The sequence below is a fragment of the Oncorhynchus mykiss genome, chromosome 12, assembly GCF_057628025.1.
Source record: "Oncorhynchus mykiss isolate SJ-2025 chromosome 12, ASM5762802v1, whole genome shotgun sequence".
NCBI lineage: Eukaryota > Metazoa > Chordata > Actinopteri > Salmoniformes > Salmonidae > Oncorhynchus > Oncorhynchus mykiss.
In genome coordinates, this window is record NC_143033.1 from 42,025,721 (window position 1) to 42,049,000 (window position 23,280).

General features: G+C 49.7%; 1 protein-coding gene across 7 annotated transcripts in view; it reads right to left on the reverse strand.

Annotated features, from left to right (window-relative positions):
* arhgap32b (Rho GTPase activating protein 32b) overlaps window positions 1-23,280 on the reverse strand; it is a 237,908-nt gene that overhangs the window by 107,371 nt on the left and 107,257 nt on the right. For all 7 annotated transcript variants that reach the window (XR_016485083.1, XM_021623785.3, XM_021623784.3 and 4 more), the window contains 2 exons: window positions 10,465-10,573; window positions 5,083-5,174 (listed from right to left, as the gene is read on the reverse strand). Coding sequence is in view for 6 of the 7 variants with exons in the window: in XM_021623785.3 (XP_021479460.3) it covers window positions 5,083-5,174; window positions 10,465-10,573 (201 nt within the window). In the remaining variant the exon portion in view is untranslated. The remainder of the gene's footprint in view (window positions 1-5,082; window positions 5,175-10,464; window positions 10,574-23,280) is intronic.

A 23,280-nucleotide genomic window follows, 5' to 3' on the forward strand; every position in this document is an offset into this window, starting at 1 on the left:
ACTGCTGCTCTTTAATTATTTGTTATTCTTATCTCTTACTTTTCTCTCTTTTTATATAGGTATTTTCTTAAACCTGCATTGTTGGTTAAGTGCTTGTAAGTAAGCATTTCACTGTAAGGTCTACACCTGTATTCGGCGCATGAGACAAATAAAAATGTAGTTGATACCATAGGCCTACAGTTGGCCAACTCATATTCTGTTCTTCTGAAATACATTTTCTTCATACAGGCTAGCAAAATATTATGACCACCACAGCCCTAGGTGGGGGGATGGAGAAGAAGAAAACAGATGATACAAGAGAGGAGGGTGGTGGAAGAGGGCAAAACTAGATAGAAACTGAAACATTTAAGCGAGTGAGGGAGAGAAAGGGCCAGGTCTGAGAAACATAACGAGAGAGTGAGAGGTAGAGATGAAATCAAATAAAAATGTATTGGTCACGCACACAGTTTCGTAGATGTTATCGCAGGTGCAGCGAAATGCTTATGTTTCTAGCGCCAACAATGCAGCAATATCTACCAAAACAAAATACATACACAATCCCCCCCCCAAAAAACTTCAAGAACAAGAAATGAAGACATGAGAACGAGCAATATCAGAACAACTCCAGAATATAAATAGATATATACACAGTACAGTGGAGGCCCAAAACATTTAAAGTAATAATTTTTAGATAAAACTATATTCATATATTCACGTCACCAAATAACTGATTAAAACACTATTTTGCAAAGAAGGTCTACAGTAGCCTCAACAGCACTCTGTAGGGTAGCACCATGGTGTAGTCTGAGGACAGCTAGCTTCCGTCCTCCTCTGGGTACAATGACTTCAATACAAAACCTAGTATGCTCATGGTTCTCACCCCCTTCCATAGACTTACAAAGTAATTATGACAACTTCCGGAGGACGTCCTCCAGCCTATCAGAGCTCTTGCAGCATGAACTGACATGTTGTCCACCCAATCAAAGGATCAGAGAATGAATCTAGTACTGAAAGCATAAGCTACAGCTTGCTAGCACTGCAGTGTAAAATGTGTTGAGTAGTTGACTCAAAAGAGAGATAGACAATAGTTGAACAGTTTTGAACAAATTAATTTATTCCAAAATGAAGGAGAAGCAAGAGAGACAGAGTCGTTTTTTTCCCACTTTGTCTTACTTAGCTAGCAAATGCAGCTAGCTAGTTTAGCCAACTGAGACACCCTGCTCAACCAGAGGGATGCTATGTTAGCTAGCTGGCTATGACTTCCAACCCAACACAGAAACTCTTCCAAGTCAAGATAAGCTTTTGGTATTATTAATTTATTGCCACCGGGGCCCGCCGGTGTAACTGTTTACTGTACACAAACATTACTGCATGATTGTAGCGGGTTTACTAACACGTTAGTTATATTAGCTACAGTGCCTTGCGAAAGTATTCGGCCCCCTTGAACTTTGCAACCTTTTGCCACATTTCAGGCTTCAAACATAAAGATATAAAACTGTATTTTTTTGTGAAGAATCAACAACAAGTGGGACACAATCATGAAGTGTAACGACATTTATTGGATATTTCAAACTTTTTTAACAAATAAAAAACTGAAAAATTGGGCGTGCAAAATTATTCAGCCCCTTTACTTTCAGTGCAGCAAACTCTCTCCAGAAGTTCAGTGAGGATCTCTGAATGATCCAATGTTGACCTAAATGACTAATGATGATAAATACAATCCACCTGTGTGTAATCAAGTCTCCGTATAAATGCACCTGCACTGTGATAGTCTCAGAGGTCCGTTAAAAGCGCAGAGAGCATCATGAAGAACAAGGAACACACCAGGCAGGTCCGAGATACTGTTGTGAAGAAGTTTAAAGCCGGATTTGGATACAAAAAGATTTCCCAAGCTTTAAACATCTCAAGGAGCACTGTGCAAGCGATAATATTGAAATGGAAGGAGTATCAGACCACTGCAAATCTACCAAGACCTGGCCGTCCCTCTAAACTTTCAGCTCATACAAGGAGAAGACTGATCAGAGATGCAGCCAAGAGGCCCATGATCACTCTGGATGAACTGCAGAGATCTACAGCTGAGGTGGGAGACTCTGTCCATAGGACAACAATCAGTCGTATATTGCACAAAGCAGGACAGAGCAGCTACGTCCGGAAAGTCGACGGGCGGGGGGGTCTATTTGTCAATAGCAGCTGGTGTGCAATGTCTAATATTAAAGAACTCTTGAGGTATTGCTCGCCTGACGTAGAGTACCTCATGATAAGCTGTAGACCACACTATCTACCAAGACAGTTCTCATCTATATTATTCTTAGCCATCTATTTACCACCAAAAACCGATGCTGGCACTAAGACTGCACTCAACGAGCGGTATTAGGCCATAAGCAAACAAGAAAAAGCTCATCCAGAAGCGGAGCTCCTAGTAGCCGGGACTTTAATGCAGGCAACGTTATATCCGTTTTACCTCATTTCTACCAGCATTTTCCCAGAGGGAAAAAAAAGCACGACTCCAACACCATCATTAAATTTGTTGACGACAACAGTGGTAGGCCTGATCACCGACAACGATGAGACTGACCTCCTCCTTACAGGCCTTGCAGTGCAGTGTGGAGACCTTGCAGTGTGGTGCCAAGACAACAACCTCTCCCTCAATGTGAGCAAGACAAAGGAGATGATTGTGGATTACAGGAAATATCGACAGGGCTGTAGTGGAGCAGGTCGAGACTTTCAAGTTCCTTGGTGTCCACCTCACCAACTATCATGGTCCAAACACACCATGACAGTCGTGAAGAAGGCACAACAACACCTTTTCCACCTCAGGAGACTGAAAAGATTTGTCATGGGTCCCCAGATCCTCTAAAAGTCAGACAGCGGCACCATCGAGAGCATCCTGACCGGTTGCATCACTGTCTGGTATGGCAACTGCACAGCATCTGACCGTAAAGCACTACAGAGGGTAGTGTGTACGGCCCAATACATCACTGTGGCCAAGCTTCTTGCCATCCAGGACCTATATAAGAGGTGCCAAGTCTAGGCCAAGTCTAGGTCCAAAAGGCTCAACAGCTTCTTCTGTTGGCACTCCAATATGTCCCATAAACATCACAAATGGCCCTTTTGTTCGATTAATTCCGTTCATATATATCCAAAATGGCCATTTATTTGGCGCGTTTGATCCAGAAAAACACCGGTTCCAACTTGCGCAACGTGACTACAAAACATTTCAAACTACTTTTGTAATACAACTTTAGGTATTTCTTAAAGTAAATAATCGATAAAAATGAAGACGGAATGATCTGTGTTCAATACAGGAAGAAAAACTGACGCTAGCTATCTGGTCACACGCCTCTATCAAACGGTACACATGAAGTGACCCTTGTTCAAGATGGCCGTACTTCATTACACAAAGGAATAACCTCTTCTAAAAACTGGTGACATCCAGTGGAAGCGGTAGGAACTGCAAGACGGTCCCTTAGAAATCCGGATTCCCAATGAAAACTCATTGAAAAGAGTGACCTCAAAAAAAAAAATCTGAACGGTTTGTCCTCGGGGTTTCGCCTGCTACATAAGTTCTGTTATACTCACAGACATGACTCAAACAGTTTTAGAAACTTCAGTGTGTTGTCTATCCAAATCTACTAATAATATGCATATCTTGACTTCAGGGGATGAGTAGCAGGCAGTTGAATTTGGGCATGCTTTTCATCCAAAATTCCAAATGCTGCCCCCTACTAGACGTTTTTTTAAACGGCACTGACTGCCACTGATACAGTGGTGTAAATGGTGTGTCTAGACCCCTTAAACTCACTGCTTGTTTTCATTGTTCCCCTCCATTCAGGGACTGATTTAGACCTGGCACACAGATTACAGTCTTTTCATTGACTTATTTTTTACAGAAATAGCCATATGCTTTCCAAACAACGTTTTCCCACGATTGAATAATGAAATATATGCCTGACTGGGACTCTACTTTTCACTGACAGTCACAACTGTTAGGCTTATAGGGGGCTAAGCTTTTCCCTATGTCAAGCTACTATCACCAATAGTAGAAAAGGTAACCAATTCTATTGGTCAGCTTGTCGAGAATGAATTAGCCCAAAGACTCTTGGACAGTTGTGGGATGATAAAAATTCATGCTACCAGTAGGCCTAGGGTACATATATTTTTTTTTGGACCTCTACGGAATGGGTGTCCCTAAACCGGGACACTTGTTGCTAACGTGCACAAATGTAACTAGAATGACGTTGTATATAACAGCCAACTTTCCAGGACATAGACATGTCTTAAATGGGCAGAAAGCGTAAATTCTTGTTAATCTAACATGCTGTGTCCAATTACAGTAGCTATTACAGTGAAAAAATACCATGCTATTGTTTGAGGCGAGAACAGAGTTCTCTTAATTCGGATCCGTGCGATGAACTGAGAACCCCGCTGGCTGTATGGACAGGAACAATATATCCGGAGAGCGCCATGATTCTGTAAAATAGAGTATATTACAGTCTCTTATGTCTCTCTGAAAGGAGATCCTCGCTCTGAGCTCGTCTACTTTGCTGTCCAGGAACTAAACGTTAGCGAGTAATATACTCGGAAGCTGTGGATGGTTTGCTCGCTGCCTGAGCCCGACTAGGACCCCACTTCTCCTCACTCTAATGCGGCATCAACGTTTTGGTATAGCACCCAGGATGAATGGGACTGCCTCGGGGAGTCCAAAGGATTCAGGTCAGGGAAGTCGAATTTCTGGTTGAATTTCTGGTCAGTGACCTACAATCTAACGTCCAATACTAGAAATGTTCTGATCAAATAATGTAACAAATAACAAAACTGCAAAGTTGGCTAGGAGCTAGAAAGAAGGTGACTGTTGATCGAGACAGAGAATGGAGATAAGACAAGGGTGGAGAAGACACAAAGGTGGAGAAGACACAAAGGTGGAGTGAGACCGGTGAAAGGAGAGATCGAGTGGGGTCAAAGTCAGAGGGAGATAGAGAGAAAGAGAGGGGGGAGAGAGGAAATCAGAGTAGAGTGCAAGAGAGATGTGCAGCAGATGTGAGATATGGCCGTTTCGGAAGGCATGCGGCGGGCTAAGTCTACTCGGTCAGTCGACCCACTCACTTCTTGACGTTCTTGACCTTCATGCTGGCCGTGCTGCTGCAGGAGCGCAGGAGGGGCTCGGTGCTCAGCTCGGGGACCTCAGCACTCCGCGCCTGCATGTTGCAAAAGAAATGCATACCCGTAAATAAATGACCTGTGACAACTCCATGAGTTGACCTGCATGCAAGAGGAACCTAGGGACAGCACAAAGCAAAACTGTTCAAAGAAAAAATGCCAAGATGTTGTGACGAGCTACTTTTTATATATTTTTAGTTGTTATATTTTTTATGTTAATTGGACAGAGACCGTGACAGAGTGGAAGTAAAGTTAGGAGAGTGCGTTAGAAGGACAGTTGGTCGGATTTAAACATTGCTAGACCACTCATGGCCCCTACTAGCTAAGTCTGACCCCTGAACCCATGACAGAGGCTAATCTATGACAGAGGGAGGTTAAAATGCATTTGACGACATTAAATCATATAATCCTGTGTCAACACTGACCGCCAGGGAAGGGATAAGAGCAACACTAAGTTAACAGAGAGAAAGAAGTCGATCCAGAGATGCTAAAGAACGAGCGAGAGATAGTAAGGAAAGTAAAGAATGAGGGAGAGAGAGAGAGCAAGAGAGAGAGAGGACAGGATGAGAATGTGGGGAAGTTTGGTCTCTTTCTAGCTGGCTGCAGCCAAAGACAGTGAAGGTGATATGCAGAAAAGCATTCCCAATGAGGTCAGAGAGACAGGAGCCAGGTGGGCCGGGGTACAAAGAGCATCCTGTCAGGCCTGCACTAGCTGTGAATGGGAATACAGTGGAGAGAGCAAGTATTTGATACACTGCCGATTTTGCAGGTTTTCCTCCTTACAAAGCATGTAGAGGTCTGTTATTTGTATCATAGGTACACTTCAACTGTGAGAGACGGAATCTAAAACAAAAATCCAGAAAATCACATTGTATAATTTTTAAGTAATTAATTTTCATTTTATTGCATGACATAAGTATTTGATCACCTACCAACCAGTAAGAATTCCAGCTCTCACAGACCTGTTAGTTTTTCTTTAAGAAGCCCTCCTGTTCTCCACACATTACCTGTATTAATTGCACCTGTTTGAACTCGTTACGTGTATAAAAGACACCTGTCCACACACTCAATCAAACAGACTCCAACCTCTCCACAATGGCCAAGACCAGAGAGCTGTGTAAGGACATCAGGGATAAAATTGTAGACCTGCACAAGGCTGGGATGGGCTACAGGACAATAGGCAAGCAGCTTGGTGAGAAGGCAACAACTGTTGGCGCAATTATTAGAAAATGGAAGAAGTTCAAGATGACGGTCAATCACCCTCGGTCTGGGGCTCCATGCAAGATCTCACCTTGTGGGGCATCAATGATCATGAGGTAGGTGAGGGATCAGCCCGGAACTACACGACAGGACCTGGTCAATGACCTGAAGAGAGCTGGGACCACAGTCTCAAAGAAAATTATTAGTAACACACTACGCCGTCATGGATTAAAATCCTGCAGCGCACGCAAGGTCACCCTGCTCAAGCCAGCGCATGTCCAGGCCCGTCTGAAGTTTGCCAATGACCATCTGGATGATCCAGAGGAGGAATGGGAGAAGGTCATGTGGTCTGATGAGACAAAAATAGAGCTTTTTGGTCTAAACTTCACTCGCCGTGTTTGGAGGAAGAAGAAGGATGAGTACAACCCCAAGAACACCAGCCCAACCGTGAAGCATGGAGGTGGAAAAATCATTATTTGGGGATGCTTTTCTGCAAAGGGGACAGGACAACTGCACCGTATTGAGGGGAGGATGGATGGGGCCATGTATTGCGAGATCTTGGCCAACAACCTCCTTCCCTCAGTAAGAGCATTGATGATGGGTCGTGCCTAGAATGACAACGACCCGAAACACACAGCCAGGGCAACTAAGGAGTGGCTCCGTAAGAAGCAGCTCATGGTCCTGGAGTGGCCTAGCCAGTCTCCAGACCTGAACCCAATAGAAAATCTTTGGAGGAAGCTGAAAGTCCGTATTGCCCAGCGACAGCCCTGAAACCTGAAGGATCTGGAGAAGGTCTGTACGGAGGAGTGGGCCAAAGTCCCTGCTGCAGTGTGTGCAAACCTGGTCAAGAACTACAGGAAACGTATGATCTCTGTAATTGCAAACAAAGGTTTCTGTACCAAATATTAAGTTCCGCTTTTCTGGTGTATCAAATACTAATGTCATGCAATAAAATGCACATTCATTGCTTAAAAATCAAACATCATACGATTTTCTGGATTTTTGTTTTAGATTCCGTCTCTCACAGTTGAAGTGTACCTATGATAAAAATTACAGACCTCTACATGCTTTGTAAGTAGGAAAACCTGCAAAATCGGCAGTGTATCAAATACTTGTTCTCCCCACTGTATATATCAGTTTAGCCTGTGTGCCAGTCCCTTTCTGTTCTTTCTGCTTTAGCCGACTCCATTGTTATTGCTGTTTGGCATCGAAAATGTTTCTGCTAAAGTAAATACAGTGAAAACCAGGCTCGTAAGAGCTACTAGGAGCAGGGAAACACTGGTAGCAACCACTTCATTTCTTCCCCTAGGGGAGAGACAAGAAAGGCTTATGAAGTCGAGCCAAAACATTCCCAGAAGTTGTACCTATAAAATATTCAACTGTGTCTTAAAGGCAAGGTCTCTTCAAGGCAGGCCAAATAAAGGAACTCCCTGAACACTTGAGTTGGTAGATATTATGCACAGTAGTCTACGTCGCATTAAGTGACGCTGAATGTGAAGTATTTTGGTTATGTATTGCACTTTCACATTTAGGCGTTATTCAAATATACAGTATTTCTCGATTAACAACTAGTAAATTTGCCTAGTCACAAGCAGCATGTACATTTTTTCTTCTAGGCCTATTTGCATTTAAGTAAGCCAGTGATAACGCATTGTCTTTTGCAGTAACGACCGGACCAATGTGCATTCGGTCAACCGTTATGACGCGTCGAGAACTTGGCAGACTTATTGATCTTTTCATCCTCTGAAATACCGCACAACAACCACTGTCTGACACGTATGTCCGCTACTGCCATTTCGGCATACTGCTACCCACTGTGACCGCTAACTATTCACAAGTATTGGCCCCTTCAATTCTAACAAAATACAAACTATAACAAAGAACAGTAGATATGCCAATGTTTCAAAACTGATCAACATTCATTAGCGGTAGAGATACGGCTGTGTCTGTGTGCCATCTTGCACCCCATACCCTATATAGGGAATAGGGTGCAATTTGGGACACTAACTGTGTCTCTCTGCCACTGTATTGAATGTTTGTGGTTCCAAAGTGAGCATGGTGGCAGCCAACTGTCATGTTACCATGGAGATGGCCTCATTTCAGCTAGCATGTTGCTGAATGCAGCTCAGTTAGTGTGAGAAAAAAAAATACTTCAGCTTGGATGGAATTGAAATAATGAATGATTTCAGCAAATGAATGAGTTAAGATATCATATCACTAACGGAGACTTTGGCGTATTGGAAATATAGATTTTTACTAAAAGATGGGATAACTTGAATTATATATGAGAGGGGTTACATTAATTGATTCATATCTATCTTATAATAACTAGATGAATATTGAATCTGATTTAAGTGGTTTGTTTAAACACTACAATGTCCTCATTACAATTCTTCTTAAGTTTAGCCTACATATACTGAACAAAAATATAAACGCAACAATTTCTATGATTTCAGTGAGTTAGTTCATGTAAGGAAATCAGTCAATTAAAACAAATAAATTAGGCTGTAATCTATGGATTTCACATTAATGGGCATAGGCCCACCCACTGGGGAGCCAGGCCCAGCCAGTCAGTCAGTCAGTCAGTTAGTTAGTTAGTTCCCCCCCCCCCACAAAAAAGTCTTAATAACAGACAGAAATACTCCTCAGTTTCAGCCATTCCGGGTGGCTGGTCTTAGACAATCCCGCAGGTGAAGAAACCGGATGAGGAGGTTTCGGGCTGGTGTGGTCACACGTGGTCTGCGGTTGTAATGCCGGCGGGACGTGCTGGCAAAATTATCTAAATCAACGTTGGGGGCGGATTATGGTTGAGAAATTAACATTAAATTCTTTGGCATCAGCTCTGGTGGACATTCCTGCAGTGAGAATGGCAATTGCATGCTTCTTCAAAACTTGAGGCATCTGTGGCATTGTGTTGTGTAACAAAACCACACATTTTAGACTGGCCTTTTATTGTTCCCAGCACAAGGTGCACCTGTGTAATGATCTGATTAAAGAGCATGCTTATTGATATGCCACACCTGTCAGGTGGATAGATTATTTTAGCAATGGAAAAATGCTCACTAACAGGGATGAAAACTAATTTGTGCACAACATTTGAGCTAAATAAGCTTTATGTGCACATGGAACATTTCTGGGCTCTTATTTCAGCTCACTTTGCTTTTATATTTTTGTTCAGTGTACATAAATAATGTACAATAGATTAGGTTCTGATACATCCCCACTACTTCTAAAGTTACATTATTGATGAACATCAGAGGCATCATCATCATTTCACGATTGGGAGCTGAGGCTTGGATGTTGATGCATCATTTCAGTTTGACATCAAGACATTTCCCTAACAGATAAGACAATCAGTTCATTAAAGGAGACTGAGATAAAACGGTGTCAGGGAGCCAACGAGCCCCAATCAAAGAGGAGCCTTGTTGTCTAAGTACTGAATGTTTGATTAGCACAGACACTGTTGGGGTCTCTCTAAGCTGGGATGCTGTGTGTGTGTGTGTGTCTCTCTCTCTCACAACTGGGACCTCACGATACGCATTGTGACTCTCACAATTCTACATGCATTGAGATTTGATACTACGATTATTACATGTACACTACCGTTCAAACTTTTGGGGTCACTTAGAAATGTCCTTGTTTTTGAAAGAAAAGCACTTTTTTTGTCCATTTAAAATAACATCAAAATTATCAGAAATACAGTGTAGACATTGTTAATGTTGTAAATGACTATTGTAGCTGGAAACGACAGATTTTTTCTGGAATATCTACAGAGGCCCATTATCAGCAACCATCACTCCTGTGTTCCAATGCCACATTGTGTTAGCTAATCCAAGTTAATCATTTTAAAAGGCTAAATGATCATTAGAAAACCCTTTTGCAATTATGTTAGCCCAGCTGAAAACGGTTGTGTTGATTAAAGAAGCAATACAACTGGCCTTCTTTAGACCAGTTGAGTATCTGGAGCATCAGAATTTTGTGGGTTCGATTACAGACTCAAACTGGCCAGAAACAAAGAACTTTCTTCTGAAACTCGTCAGTCTATTCTTGTTCTTCTGAATGTTAGTGTGCATATATGTACGTGTGTGTGTGTGTGTACACGCGTCTCTGCCAGTGGTCTCATCTCACCATGGCGCTGATGGTCTCCTCCCAGTCAGGTCTTTCTCGGGGGTAGACCAGGCGGGCCAGCTCAGGCACTATGTCATCCTCCTCTGGGTGACGCCCAGGCCTCAGGCCCCTAGAGGAGAGCGAGAGGAAGGGAGGGGCGGGGGGGAAGGAGTGAGAGGGAATTTGAATTTCAATCCAGTTTATTGGCTCAATATCATACTTTCTAAGAAACACATGAAAACAGCAACAATTGCTTTAAAACCAAATCTGCTCACACATTAGGCTAAATTCCTGTTTCAAAAGAGGGAGAGAGAACAAGAGAGACTTTCAGATGCTCTTACTGCGTCAGGAAAAACACTATATAGAAAACACAGAACCCGCCTCAACAAAAACCACAAACCTCACCAGTCCTCCCAGCCAACTCTCAAGATAAAAACACTGATATATATGGTCATGTATTGTCAACTCAATATGGAAGCCACAAGTTCAAAGGTGTGTGTTGGTTGTCCTTGTGGGGACCTTAAATCGTCCAAAGTCCCCACAAGGATAGTAAAAAAAGGAAAATGTTCCCTCGTGGGGCCAAGAAGATATTTTTTTGTTGTTTGTTTTGTTTTGTTTGAATTTTACCCCTTTCGTAGTATCCAATTGTTTAGTAGCTACTATCTTGTCTCATCGCTACCACTCCCGTACGGGCTCGGGAGAGACGAAGGTTGAAAGTCATGCGTCCTCCGATTCACAACACAACCAAGCCGCACTGCTTCTTAACACAGCGCGCATCCAACCCGGAAGCCAGCCGCACCAATGTGTTGGAGGAAACACCGTGCACCTGGCAACCTTGGTTAGCGCGCACTGCGCCCGGCCCGCCAGAGGAGTCGCTGGTGCGCGATGAGAGAAGGATATCCCTACCGGCCAAGCCCTCCCTAACCCGCACGACACTAGGCCAATTGTGCGTCGCCCCACGGACCTCCCGGTCGCGGCCGGTTACGACAGAGCCTGGGCGCAAACCCAGAGTCTCTGATGGCACAGCTGGCGCTGCAGTACAGCGCCCTTAACCACTGCGCCACCCGGGAGGCCCAAAGGGTATTTTAAGCTTAGGGGCTGGGGTTACAGTAAGTGATAAGGGTTAGGTTTTGGGTTTGGGAAAAATAGGAGATTGAATGGCAATGTATTTTAGGTCCCCACGAGAATAGAACAGAACGTGTGTTATATGACACCTTGGAGTCTGGCACTTTGACCAGAACATGTTAATGGATGTATCATTTCAATTAGACGAGATGCCATAACCCATTAGTTGGCACTGAGGATGGAACACACACACACAGAGTGTGTGAAAGACATGCGGACAGTGTAACATAGCCTGTCACACATTCACTTGTGAAAGGAGGATTGTGCTGGTGTGTGTGCTCACACCATATTTTATACATAGATGCAGCCATAAGGAGACCAAACAGGTTTGTGTGTGTGTGTGTGTGTGTGTGTGTGTGTCAGCTGGATACTGTGTGTGCAAAGGCCAAATAGCACCTTCAATGGGAGTAACGTCAATGTTATTATGTGCGGAGGCAAAGTAGCACTTTCACAGAGGGAGAATGTCAATGTGATTTAGCCATTGAGCCATCAAAGAAACGTTCTGGCCTCTCACATCATTTGCCTCTCTGATAATAAGGACTTGAGAATAGAGCCTATAGGTGTGAGGCGAGATTGAACTATAATCAAAGGCTGTGGGGCCAGAGTTGATGGAACCTACAATTCCTATGTATTAACGCAACAGTCAGACCGGCTGACCTGAAAAGTGGCAGCATTAACTGCCACTGTAGCTGCCAACAGTCTCACATAGGATGCACCCCATTTCCTATGTAGTGACCTACCTTTGAAAAGTGCTGTACTATATAGGGAATAGGGTGCCTTTGGAACTGAGAACCACATGATAGAGCTGCGATTGACTTTGGCCATAAACTCTGGGAATCATACTGGTGATGGTATTAACAGGGTGGAGGGACTGTAGCCAGTGGTGATGGTATTAACAGGGTGGACAGACTGTAGCCAGTGGTGATGATATTAACAGGGTGGAGGGACTGTAGCCAGTGGTAATGATATTAACAGGGTGGACAGACTGTAGCCAGTGGTGATGATATTAACAGGGTGGACAGACTGTAGCCAGTGGTGATAATATTAACAGGGTGGACAGACTGTAGCCAGTGGTAATGATATTAACAGGGTGGACAGACTGTAGCCAGTGGTGATGATATTAACAGGGTGGACAGACTGTAGCCAGTGGTGATGATATTAACAGGGTGGACAGACTGTAGCCAGTGGTGATGAGTCATCTGTATGCAAAGCAGAGACTTCAGAAGGAATAAATCCAATTAACCTTGGTAAACCTTACATGAGGCTTGAGTCTAGTGTGGAATATATACTTTACACCTCGCATGAGGAGGAGTGGATAATGCGGATGACAGGTCATGTGTAGTCTACTATGAAACCTACATAGCAGTTATAACACTGACATAACTTGATGCAACTCAAGCTTTTACCCACACAGCATTGGTCCTCATGTAACAGCCAATTCGTGTTCAGATAATCATGTGATTAAACTGATCTATCTTCAGAAATGCTCCTGACACAGTAGGCCACTTCTAACCCTTTCACCACTCTTTGAAGCACGAACTAACTACCATGATGATGATGCCTAAATGGAGGAATGAAACCACAAAGAACAACCATTTACCCGACCGGCCTTCGATGTTTGACTTCCAAGAGCCTTTTTGTACGTGGGGAAAGAACGTACAAACAGTCCGTACAATGTCTTGGCATGCTGCCTGGTACTAATAAAACCACACTGTCAACCCTCCTCCAGCAACCCACACCAAACTGCTGATCCTGTCTCTGGAAACTGAAGGTAGGCACACAGCTTTATCTGGGAAAGAGAAACACACCCCCTCCCCCGCCACCGCTTGACCTCACACACACACACCATGAAAATGTTCTCTCTCACAAACACCCCCCCCCCCCCCCCCCCGGGGGTGTATATGTATGAGGGGCTGACCTCAAACTGTCAGCTTCAATGCAGGTCTGGAGATGGGGCTGCTTGCATCTCAAATCAGACAGAGGAGGAGGAGAAAGTAGACAGAGAGAATGGAGGGAAAGACCAAGATACAGAGGAAGCAGAGAGGGAGAGACCCTGGGAGCAGCAAGCAGCTTGCTGCATTATGACACTGACTCTAATACTGCACTCAGCCAGCCACCTCTACCCACTGACCCTGACACATACCACAACACCACTAATTGGAACGAGGACTGACAACTGATCCGGGTAGGGAGCTGACCCTGATGTTGGAGGATGTTGTTATCCTGTTCCATACATGCTGTAAATCGTGCTGGTAGTGTACAGTATATTTTTATGAGCCGTAAACGGCTAAACAGACAAAGCCAAAACATAAAAGGGCAAAACACCAACCAAGGCTAGAGTCTCTGTCTCTATTATTATCATTATTATTATTATTATTATTATTATTATTATTATTATTATTAAGGCTAGAGAACAGCCAAAGCGCCCAGCACTAACAATGGATGTGGAAAATCACAACAGGATTAAGGACATCCTGCATAGAATAAGCCCAGTATGATGCATGTGGGGGAGAGTCATAGCACAGCCTCCATTGTCTTGTGACACACACAGTGAGCCCACACCCACACAGTGAGCAAAACACACACACAGTGAGCAACACACACACACAGTGAGCAACACACACACAGTGAGCTACGCACACACACACACACAGTGTGCAACACACACACACAGTGAGCTACGCACGCACACACAGTGAGCGCACACACACACACACACAGTGAGCCGCACGCACACACAGTGAGCGCACACACACGCACAGTGAGCTACACACACAGTGAGCGCACACACACACAGTGAGCGCACACACACACACACACACACACAGCGAGCGCACACACACACTCACAGCGAGCGCGCACACACACACACACACACTCACAGCGAGCGCGCACACACACACACACTCACAGCGAGCGCGCACACACACAATCACACACACAGCGAGCGCGCACACTCACACAGCGAGCGCGCACACTCACACAGCGAGCGCGCACAATCACACAGCGAGCGCGCACACACACAGCGAGCGCGCACACACAGCGAGCGCACACACACACAGCGAGCGCGCACACAGCGAGCGCACACACAGAGCGAGCGCGCACACAGAGCAAGCGCGCACACAGAGCGAGCGCGCACACACAGCGAGCGCGCACACAGCGAGCGCACACACAGCGAGCGCACACACAGAGCGAGCGCGCACACAGAGCAAGCGCGCACACAGAGCGAGCGCGCACACAGAGCGAGCGCGCACACACAGCGAGCGCGCACACACAGCGAGCGCGCACACACAGCGAGCGCGCACACACAGCGAGCGCACACACACACCCAGCGGGCGCACACACAGCAAACGCGCACACACACACAGCGAGCGAGCACACACACAGCGAGCGAGCACACACACACAGCGAGAGCGCACACACACACAGCGAGCGCGCACACACACACAGCGAGAGCGCACACACACACAGCGAGCGCGCACACTCACACAGCGAGCGCACACTCACAGCGAGCGCACACTCACAGCGAGCGCACACTCACAGCGAGCGCACACTCACAGCGAGCGCACACTCACAGCGAGCACACACACACACAGCGAGCGCACACACACAGCGAGCGCACACACAGCGAGAGCACACACAGCGAGAGCGCACACACACACACACAGCGAGCGCGCACACACACACAGCGAGCGCGCACACACACACAGAGAGCGCGCACACTCAAACAGCGAGCGCACACTCACAGCGAGCGCACACTCACAGCGAGCGCACGCACACACACACAGCGAGCGCACGCACACACGCACACACACACACACACACACACAGCGAGCGCACACACACACACAGCGAGCGCACACACACACACAGCGAGCGCGCGCACACACACACACAGCGAGCGCGCGCACACACACACACAGCGAGCGCGCACACACACACAGCGAGCGCGCACACACACACACAGCGAGCGCACACACACACACAGCGAGCGCGCACACACAGCGAGCGCGCACACAGCGAGCACACACAGCGAGCGCACACACACACAGAGCGAGCACGCACACAGCGAGCGCGCACACAGCGAGCGCGCACACACACAGCGAGCGCGCACACACAGCGAGCGCACACACACACAGCGAGCGCACACACACACAGCGAGCGCACACACACACAGCGAGCGCACACACACACAGCGAGCGCACTCACACACAGCGAGCGCACTCACACACAGCGAGCGCACTCACACACAGCGAGCGCACTCACACACAGCGAGCGCACTCACACACAGCGAGCGCACTCACACACAGCGAGCGCACTCACACACAGCGAGCGCACTCACACACAGCGAGCGCACTCACACACAGCGAGCGCACTCACACACACACAGCGAGCGAGCGCGCACACACAGCGAGCGCACACACACAGCGAGCGCGCACACACACACAGCGAGCGAGCACACACACAGCGAGCGAGCACACACACACAGCGAGCGAGCACACACACAGCGAGCGAGCACACACAGCGAGCGCGCACACACACAGCGAGCGCGCACACACACAGCGAGCGCGCACACACACACAGCGAGCGCGCACACACACACAGCGAGCGCGCACTCACAGCGAGCGCACACACACACACACAGCGAGCGCACACACACAGCGAGCGCACACACACAGCGAGCGCACACACACAGCGAGCGCACACACACAGCGAGAGCACACACAGCGAGAGCACACACAGCGAGAGCACACACACACACACAGCGAGCGCGCACACACACAGCGAGCGCGCACACACACAGCGAGCGCACGCACACACACACACACAGCGAGCGCGCGCACACACACACAGCGAGCGCGCACACACACACAGCGAGCGCGCACACACAGCGAGCGCGCACACAAACAGCGAGCGCACACACACAGAGCGAGCGCACACACAGAGCGAGCGCACACACACAGAGCGAGCGCACACACACACAGCGAGCGCACACACACACACAGCGAGCGCACACACACACACAGCGAGCGCACACACACACACAGCGAGCGCTCACACACACACAGCGAGCGCACACACACACACAGCGAGCGCACACACACACAGCGAGCGCACACACACACACACGACGAGCGCGCACACACACACACGGCGAGCGCGCACACACACGGCGAGCGCGCACACACACGGCGAGCGCGCACACACACGGCGAGCGCGCACACACACGGCGAGCGCGCACACACACGGCGAGCGCGCACACACACACGGCGAGCGCGCACACACACGGCGAGCGCGCACACACACGGCGAGCGCGCACACAAACACGGCGAGCGCGCACACACACACGGCGAGCGCGCACACACACACGGCGAGCGCGCACACACACACCGCGAGCGCGCACACACACACGGCGAGCGCGCGCACACACACACGGCGAGCGCGCACACACACACGGCGAGCGCGCGCACACACACACGGCGAGCGCGCGCACACACGGCGAGCGCGCGCACACACGGCGAGCGCGCACACACACGGCGAGCGCACACACACACGGCGAGCGCACACACACACGGCGAGCGCACACACACACGGCGAGCGCACACACGGCGAGCGCACACACGGCGAGCGCACACACACGGCGAGCGCGCACACACACGGCGAGCGCGCACACACACGGCGAGCGCGCACACACACGGCGAGCGCGCACACACACGGCGAGCGCGCACACACACGGCGAGCGCGCACACACACGGCGAGCGCGCACACACACACGGCGAGCGCGCACACACACGGCGAGCGCGCACACACACGGCGAGCGCGCACACAAACACGGCGAGCGCGCACACACACACGGCGAGCGCGCACACACACACCGCGAGCGCGCACACACACACGGCGAGCGCGCGCACACACACACGGCGAGCGCGCACACACACACGGCGAGCGCGCGCACACACACACACGGCGAGCGCGCACACACACGGCGAGCGCGCGCACACACGGCGAGCGCGCACACACACGGCGAGCGCACACACACACGGCGAGCGCACACACACACGGCGAGCGCACACACACACGGCGAGCGCACACACGGCGAGCGCACACACGGCGAGCGCGCGCACACGGCGAGCGCGCGCACACACGGCGAGCGCGCGCACACACGGCGAGCGCGCGCACACACGGCGAGCGCGCACACACACGGCGAGCGCACACACACACGGCGAGCGCACACACACACGGCGAGCGCACACACACACGGCGAGCGCACACACACACGGCGAGCGCACACACGGCGAGCGCACACACACGGCGAGCGCGCTCACACACACACGGCGAGCGCGCTCACACACACACGGCGAGCGCGCTCACACACACACGGCGAGCGCGCTCACACACACACGGCGAGCGCGCTCACACACACACGGCGAGCGCGCTCACACACACACGGCGAGCGCGCTCACACACACACGGCGAGCGCGCTCACACACACGGCAAGCGCGCACACACACACACACAGCGAGCGCGCACACACACACACACGGCGAGCGCGCACACACACACACACAGCGAGCGCACACACACACACACAGCGAGCGCGCACACACACAGCGAGCGCGCACACACACAGCGAGCGCACACACACAGCGAGCACACACACAGCGAGCGCACGCACACACAGCGAGCGCGCGCACACACACACAGCGAGCGCGCACACACACACAGCGAGCGCGCACACACAGAGCGAGCGCACACACACAGAGCGAGCGCACACACACAGAGCGAGCGCACACACACAGAGCGAGCGCACACACACACACGGCGAGCGCGCACACACACGGCGAGCGCGCGCACACACACACGGCGAGCGCGCGCACACACACACGGCGAGCGCGCGCACACACACACGGCGAGCGCGCGCACACACACACGGCGAGCGCACACACACACGGCGAGCGCACACACACACGGCGAGCGCACACACACAGCGAGCGCACACACACAGTGTGAGCGCACACACACAGAGCGAGCGCACACACACAGAGCGAGCGCACACACACAGAGCGAGCGCACACACACACACGGCGAGCGCGCACACACACGGCGAGCGCGCGCACACACACACGGCGAGCGCGCGCACACACACACGGCGAGCGCGCGCACACACACACGGCGAGCGCGCGCACACACACGGCGAGCGCACACACACACGGCGAGCGCACACACACACGGCGAGCGCACACACACACGGCGAGCGCACACACACACGGCGAGCGCACACACACAGCGAGCGCACACACACAGCGAGCGCACACACACACGGCGAGCGAGCGCACACACACACGGCGAGCGCACACACACACGGCGAGCGCACACACACACGGCGAGCGCACACACACAGCGAGCGCACACACACAGCGAGCGCGCTCACACACACACGGCGAGCGCGCTCACACACACACGGCGAGCGCGCTCACACACACACGGCGAGCGCGCTCACACACACACACACGGCGAGCGCACACACACACGGCGAGCGCACACACACACGGCGAGCGCACACACACACGGCGAGCGCACACACACACGGCGAGCGCACACACACACGGCGAGCGCACACACACGGCGAGCGCACACACACACGGCGAGCGCACACACACAGCGAGCGCGCTCACACACACACGGCGAGCGCGCTCACACACACACGGCGAGCGCGCTCACACACACACGGCGAGCGCGCTCACACACACACGGCGAGCGCGCTCACACACACACGGCGAGCGCGCTCAAACACGGCGAGCGCGCACACACACACACACGGCGAGCACACACACACACACACACGGCGAGCACACACACACGGCGAGCACACACACACACACACACGGCGAGCACACACACACACACACGGCGAGCGCGCACACACACGGCGAGCGCGCACACACACGGCGAGCGCGCACACACACGGCGAGCGCGCACACACACGGCGAGCGCGCACACACACGGCGAGCGCGCACACACACGGCGAGCGCGCACACACACACACGGCGAGAGCGCACACACACATGGCGAGCACACACACACACACACGGCGAGCACACACACACACAGCGAGCACACACACACACACAGCGAACACACACACACACACGGCGAGCACACACACACGGCGAGCACGCACACACACGGCGAGCGCGCACACACACGGCGAGCGCGCACACACACGGCGAGCGCGCACACACACGGCGAGCACGCACACAGCGAGCACGCACACAGCGAGCACGCACACAGCGAGCACGCACACAGCGAGCACGCACACACACTCCCTCCCTGTCTCCCCGTCTCCCCAAGGAGGTCGTTAAGTCAGCCAGGCCAATAAAGGTGGTTACACACACACACACACCCCCAGTTACCTTAGGCTGGCCATCTGTTGTACCTAGGAATAAACCCCCTTTCTCTTCTGTTTCCACTGTAATTCCATTGAAGAAAAAACAAGTTGTGGACCTCATACGACCAATAGCGTAGTAATTCACCCACAGACAAAGTAGAGCTGCTTTGAAGACTATCTTCCAACTGCACATTACAGATGTATCCCAAACAAATAAAAATAGTGAATCTCAAGGGAGAGTGAACAGCCCGGTGTTAAAAAAAAAACAGCCCGGTGCTATAAAAATAGTGAATCTCAAGGGAGAGTGAACAGCCCGGTGTTAAAAAAAAACAGCCCGGTGCTATAAAAATAGTGAATCTCAAGGGAGAGTGAACAGCCCAGTTTCTTCGTCCCAGGTCTGCTGTCTTGCCAACCCCTACAGTCATTGTCACCCCATTGCTTGGAGTTGGCAAGACCACATAAACAGATATGGGACCACGCAAGTGTTCCACAGCACCAGGGCTGAAAGAATGTCCTTAATCTGCTTGTGTTATTAACCCTAACCTCAACCCTACAGCCGATGAGGAGCGGAGGCTGAAGCATAAAATGTAAAGTTTTTACGTATTACAAGTAGAATAAAGAAAGAGGCTTTTGGAAATTCATGATTAACGAAAAAGACTGTAGCACTTGTCTAAGATTTTTGGCTGCATCTCCACCTGAGTTGGATAAATTGACATCTAGGGCTACATGCATCAAAAAAGACGTCCATCTCTCAGTAAGAGGTAGGCTATGAGACGTCCATCTCTCAGTAAGAGGTAGGCTATGAGACGTCCATCTCTCAGTAAGAGGTAGGCTATGAGACGTCCATCTCTCAGTAAGAGGTAGGCTATGAGACGTCCATCTCTCAGTAAGAGGTAGGCTATGAGACGTCCATCTCTCAGTAAGAGGTAGACTATGAGGCGTCCATCTCTCAGTAAGAGGTAGACTATGAGACGTCCATCTCTCAGTAAGAGGTAGACTATGAGACGTCCATCTCTCAGTAAGAGGTAGACTATGAGACGTCCATCTCTCAGTAAGAGGTAGGCTATGAGACGTCCATCTCTCAGTAAGAGGTAGGCTATGAGACGTCCATCTCTCAGTAAGAGGTAGACTATGAGACGTCCATCTCTCAGTAAGAGGTAGACTATGAGACGTCCATCTCTCAGTAAGAGGTAGGCTATGAGACGTCCATCTCTCAGTAAGAGGTAGGCTATGAGACGTCCATCTCTCAGTAAGAGGTAGGCTATGAGACGTCCATCTCTCAGTAAGAGGTAGACTATGAGACGTCCATCTCTCAGTAAGAGGTAGGCTATGAGACGTCCATCTCTCAGTAAGAGGTAGACTATGAGACGTCCATCTCTCAGTAAGAGGTAGGCTATGAGACGTCCATCTCTCAGTAAGAGGTAGGCTATGAGACGTCCATCTCTCAGTAAGAGGTAGGCTATGAGACGTCCATCTCTCAGTAAGAGGTAGACTGAGACGTCGTGCTGCCACGATAGGGGCATTAAGGAGAATATTCTTAAGATTCTCTCTTGCTTTTGGCAACACTGGCACACAGTGGATACACGCCACCCTTTGCAATAGACGGGTTAGCTGACATTGTCCTGAAAACTATGTTCACTCACCGATAGAGCAGAAGTATGAGTGTTATGATTCTGGACGGTCTAATAGTTAGCAACACTGACAAGCTGCTGCCATGTAGGGAATTGTAGCTGGCTCGTTTCAGCTCGTTGTATCTTGTTGTCATGTCTTTGCTAATATGTAAAAAAAAAAAAAATAAGAATAATTATTTTAAAATGTAGCTTGCTAACCAACAACGTATTTGAGAGACAGGTGTTTATTGTGCAAATGTATTTATGTTTTCAATAAAGATAGAGGAAATAGTTTACATGTTGTCAACAATCCTTTGACTCTAAGCCAACCCTGCCTGTTTTGCTCCACGGTTGCACGCGCATTGGTTTTGTTATTTTTTTTGTTATATTTGTTATCTTTACTTCCGGCGCCGACAGAGATGGCCGCCTCGCTTCGCGTTCCTAGGAAACTATGCAGTTTTTTTTTTTTTACGTGTTATTTCTTACATTAGTACCCCAGGTCATCTTAGGTTTCATTACATACAGTCGAGAAGAACTACTGAATATAAGATCAGCATCAACTCACCATCAGTACGACCAAGAATATGTTTTTCGCGACGCGGATCCTGTGTTCTGCCTTACAAACAGGACAACGGAGTGGATCCTATGCAGCGACCCAAAAAAACGACTCCGAAAGAGAGGGAAACGAGGCGGTCTTCTGGTCAGACTCCGGAGACGGGCACAGCGCGCACCACTCCCTAGCATTCTTCTTGCCAATGTCCAGTCTCTTGACAACAAGGTTGATGAAATCCGAGCAAGGGTAGCATTCCAGAGGGACATCAGAGACTGTAACGTTCTTTGCTTCACGGAAACGTGGCTTACTGGAGAGACGCTATCCGAAGCGGTGCAGCCAACAGGTTTCTCCACGCATCGCGCAGACAGGAAAAAACATCTTTCTGGTAAAAAGAGGGGCGGGGGCGTATGCCTTATGACTAACGTGACATGGTGCGATGAAAGAAACATACAGGAACTCAAATCCTTCTGTTCACCTGATTTAGAATTCCTCACAATCAAATGTAGACCGCATTATCTACCAAGAGAATTCTCTTCGATTATAATCACAGCCGTATATATCCCCCCCCAAGCAGACACATCGATGGCTCTGAACGAACTTTATTTAACTCTCTGCAAACTGGAAACAATTTATCCGGAGGCTGCATTCATTGTAGCTGGGGATTTTAACAAGGCTAATCTGAAAACAAGACTCCCCAAATTTTATCAGCATATCGATTGCGCAACCAGGGGAGGAAAGACCTTGGACCATTGTTACTCTAACTTCCGCGACGCATATAAGGCCCTGCCCCGCCCCCCTTTCGGAAAAGCTGACCACGACTCCATTTTGTTGATCCCTGCCTACAGACAGAAACTAAAACAAGAGGCTCCCACGCTGAGGTCTGTCCAACGCTGGTCCGACCAAGCTGACTCCACACTCCAAGACTGCTTCCATCACGTGGACTGGGAGATGTTTCGTATTGCGTCAGATAACAACATTGACGAATACGCTGATTCGGTGTGCGAGTTCATTAGAACGTGCGTTGAAGATGTCGTTCCCATAGCAACGATTAAAACATTCCCTAACCAGAAACCGTGGATTGATGGCAGCATTCGTGTGAAACTGAAAGCGCGAACCACTGCTTTTAATCAGGGCAAGGTGTCTGGTAACATGACCGAATA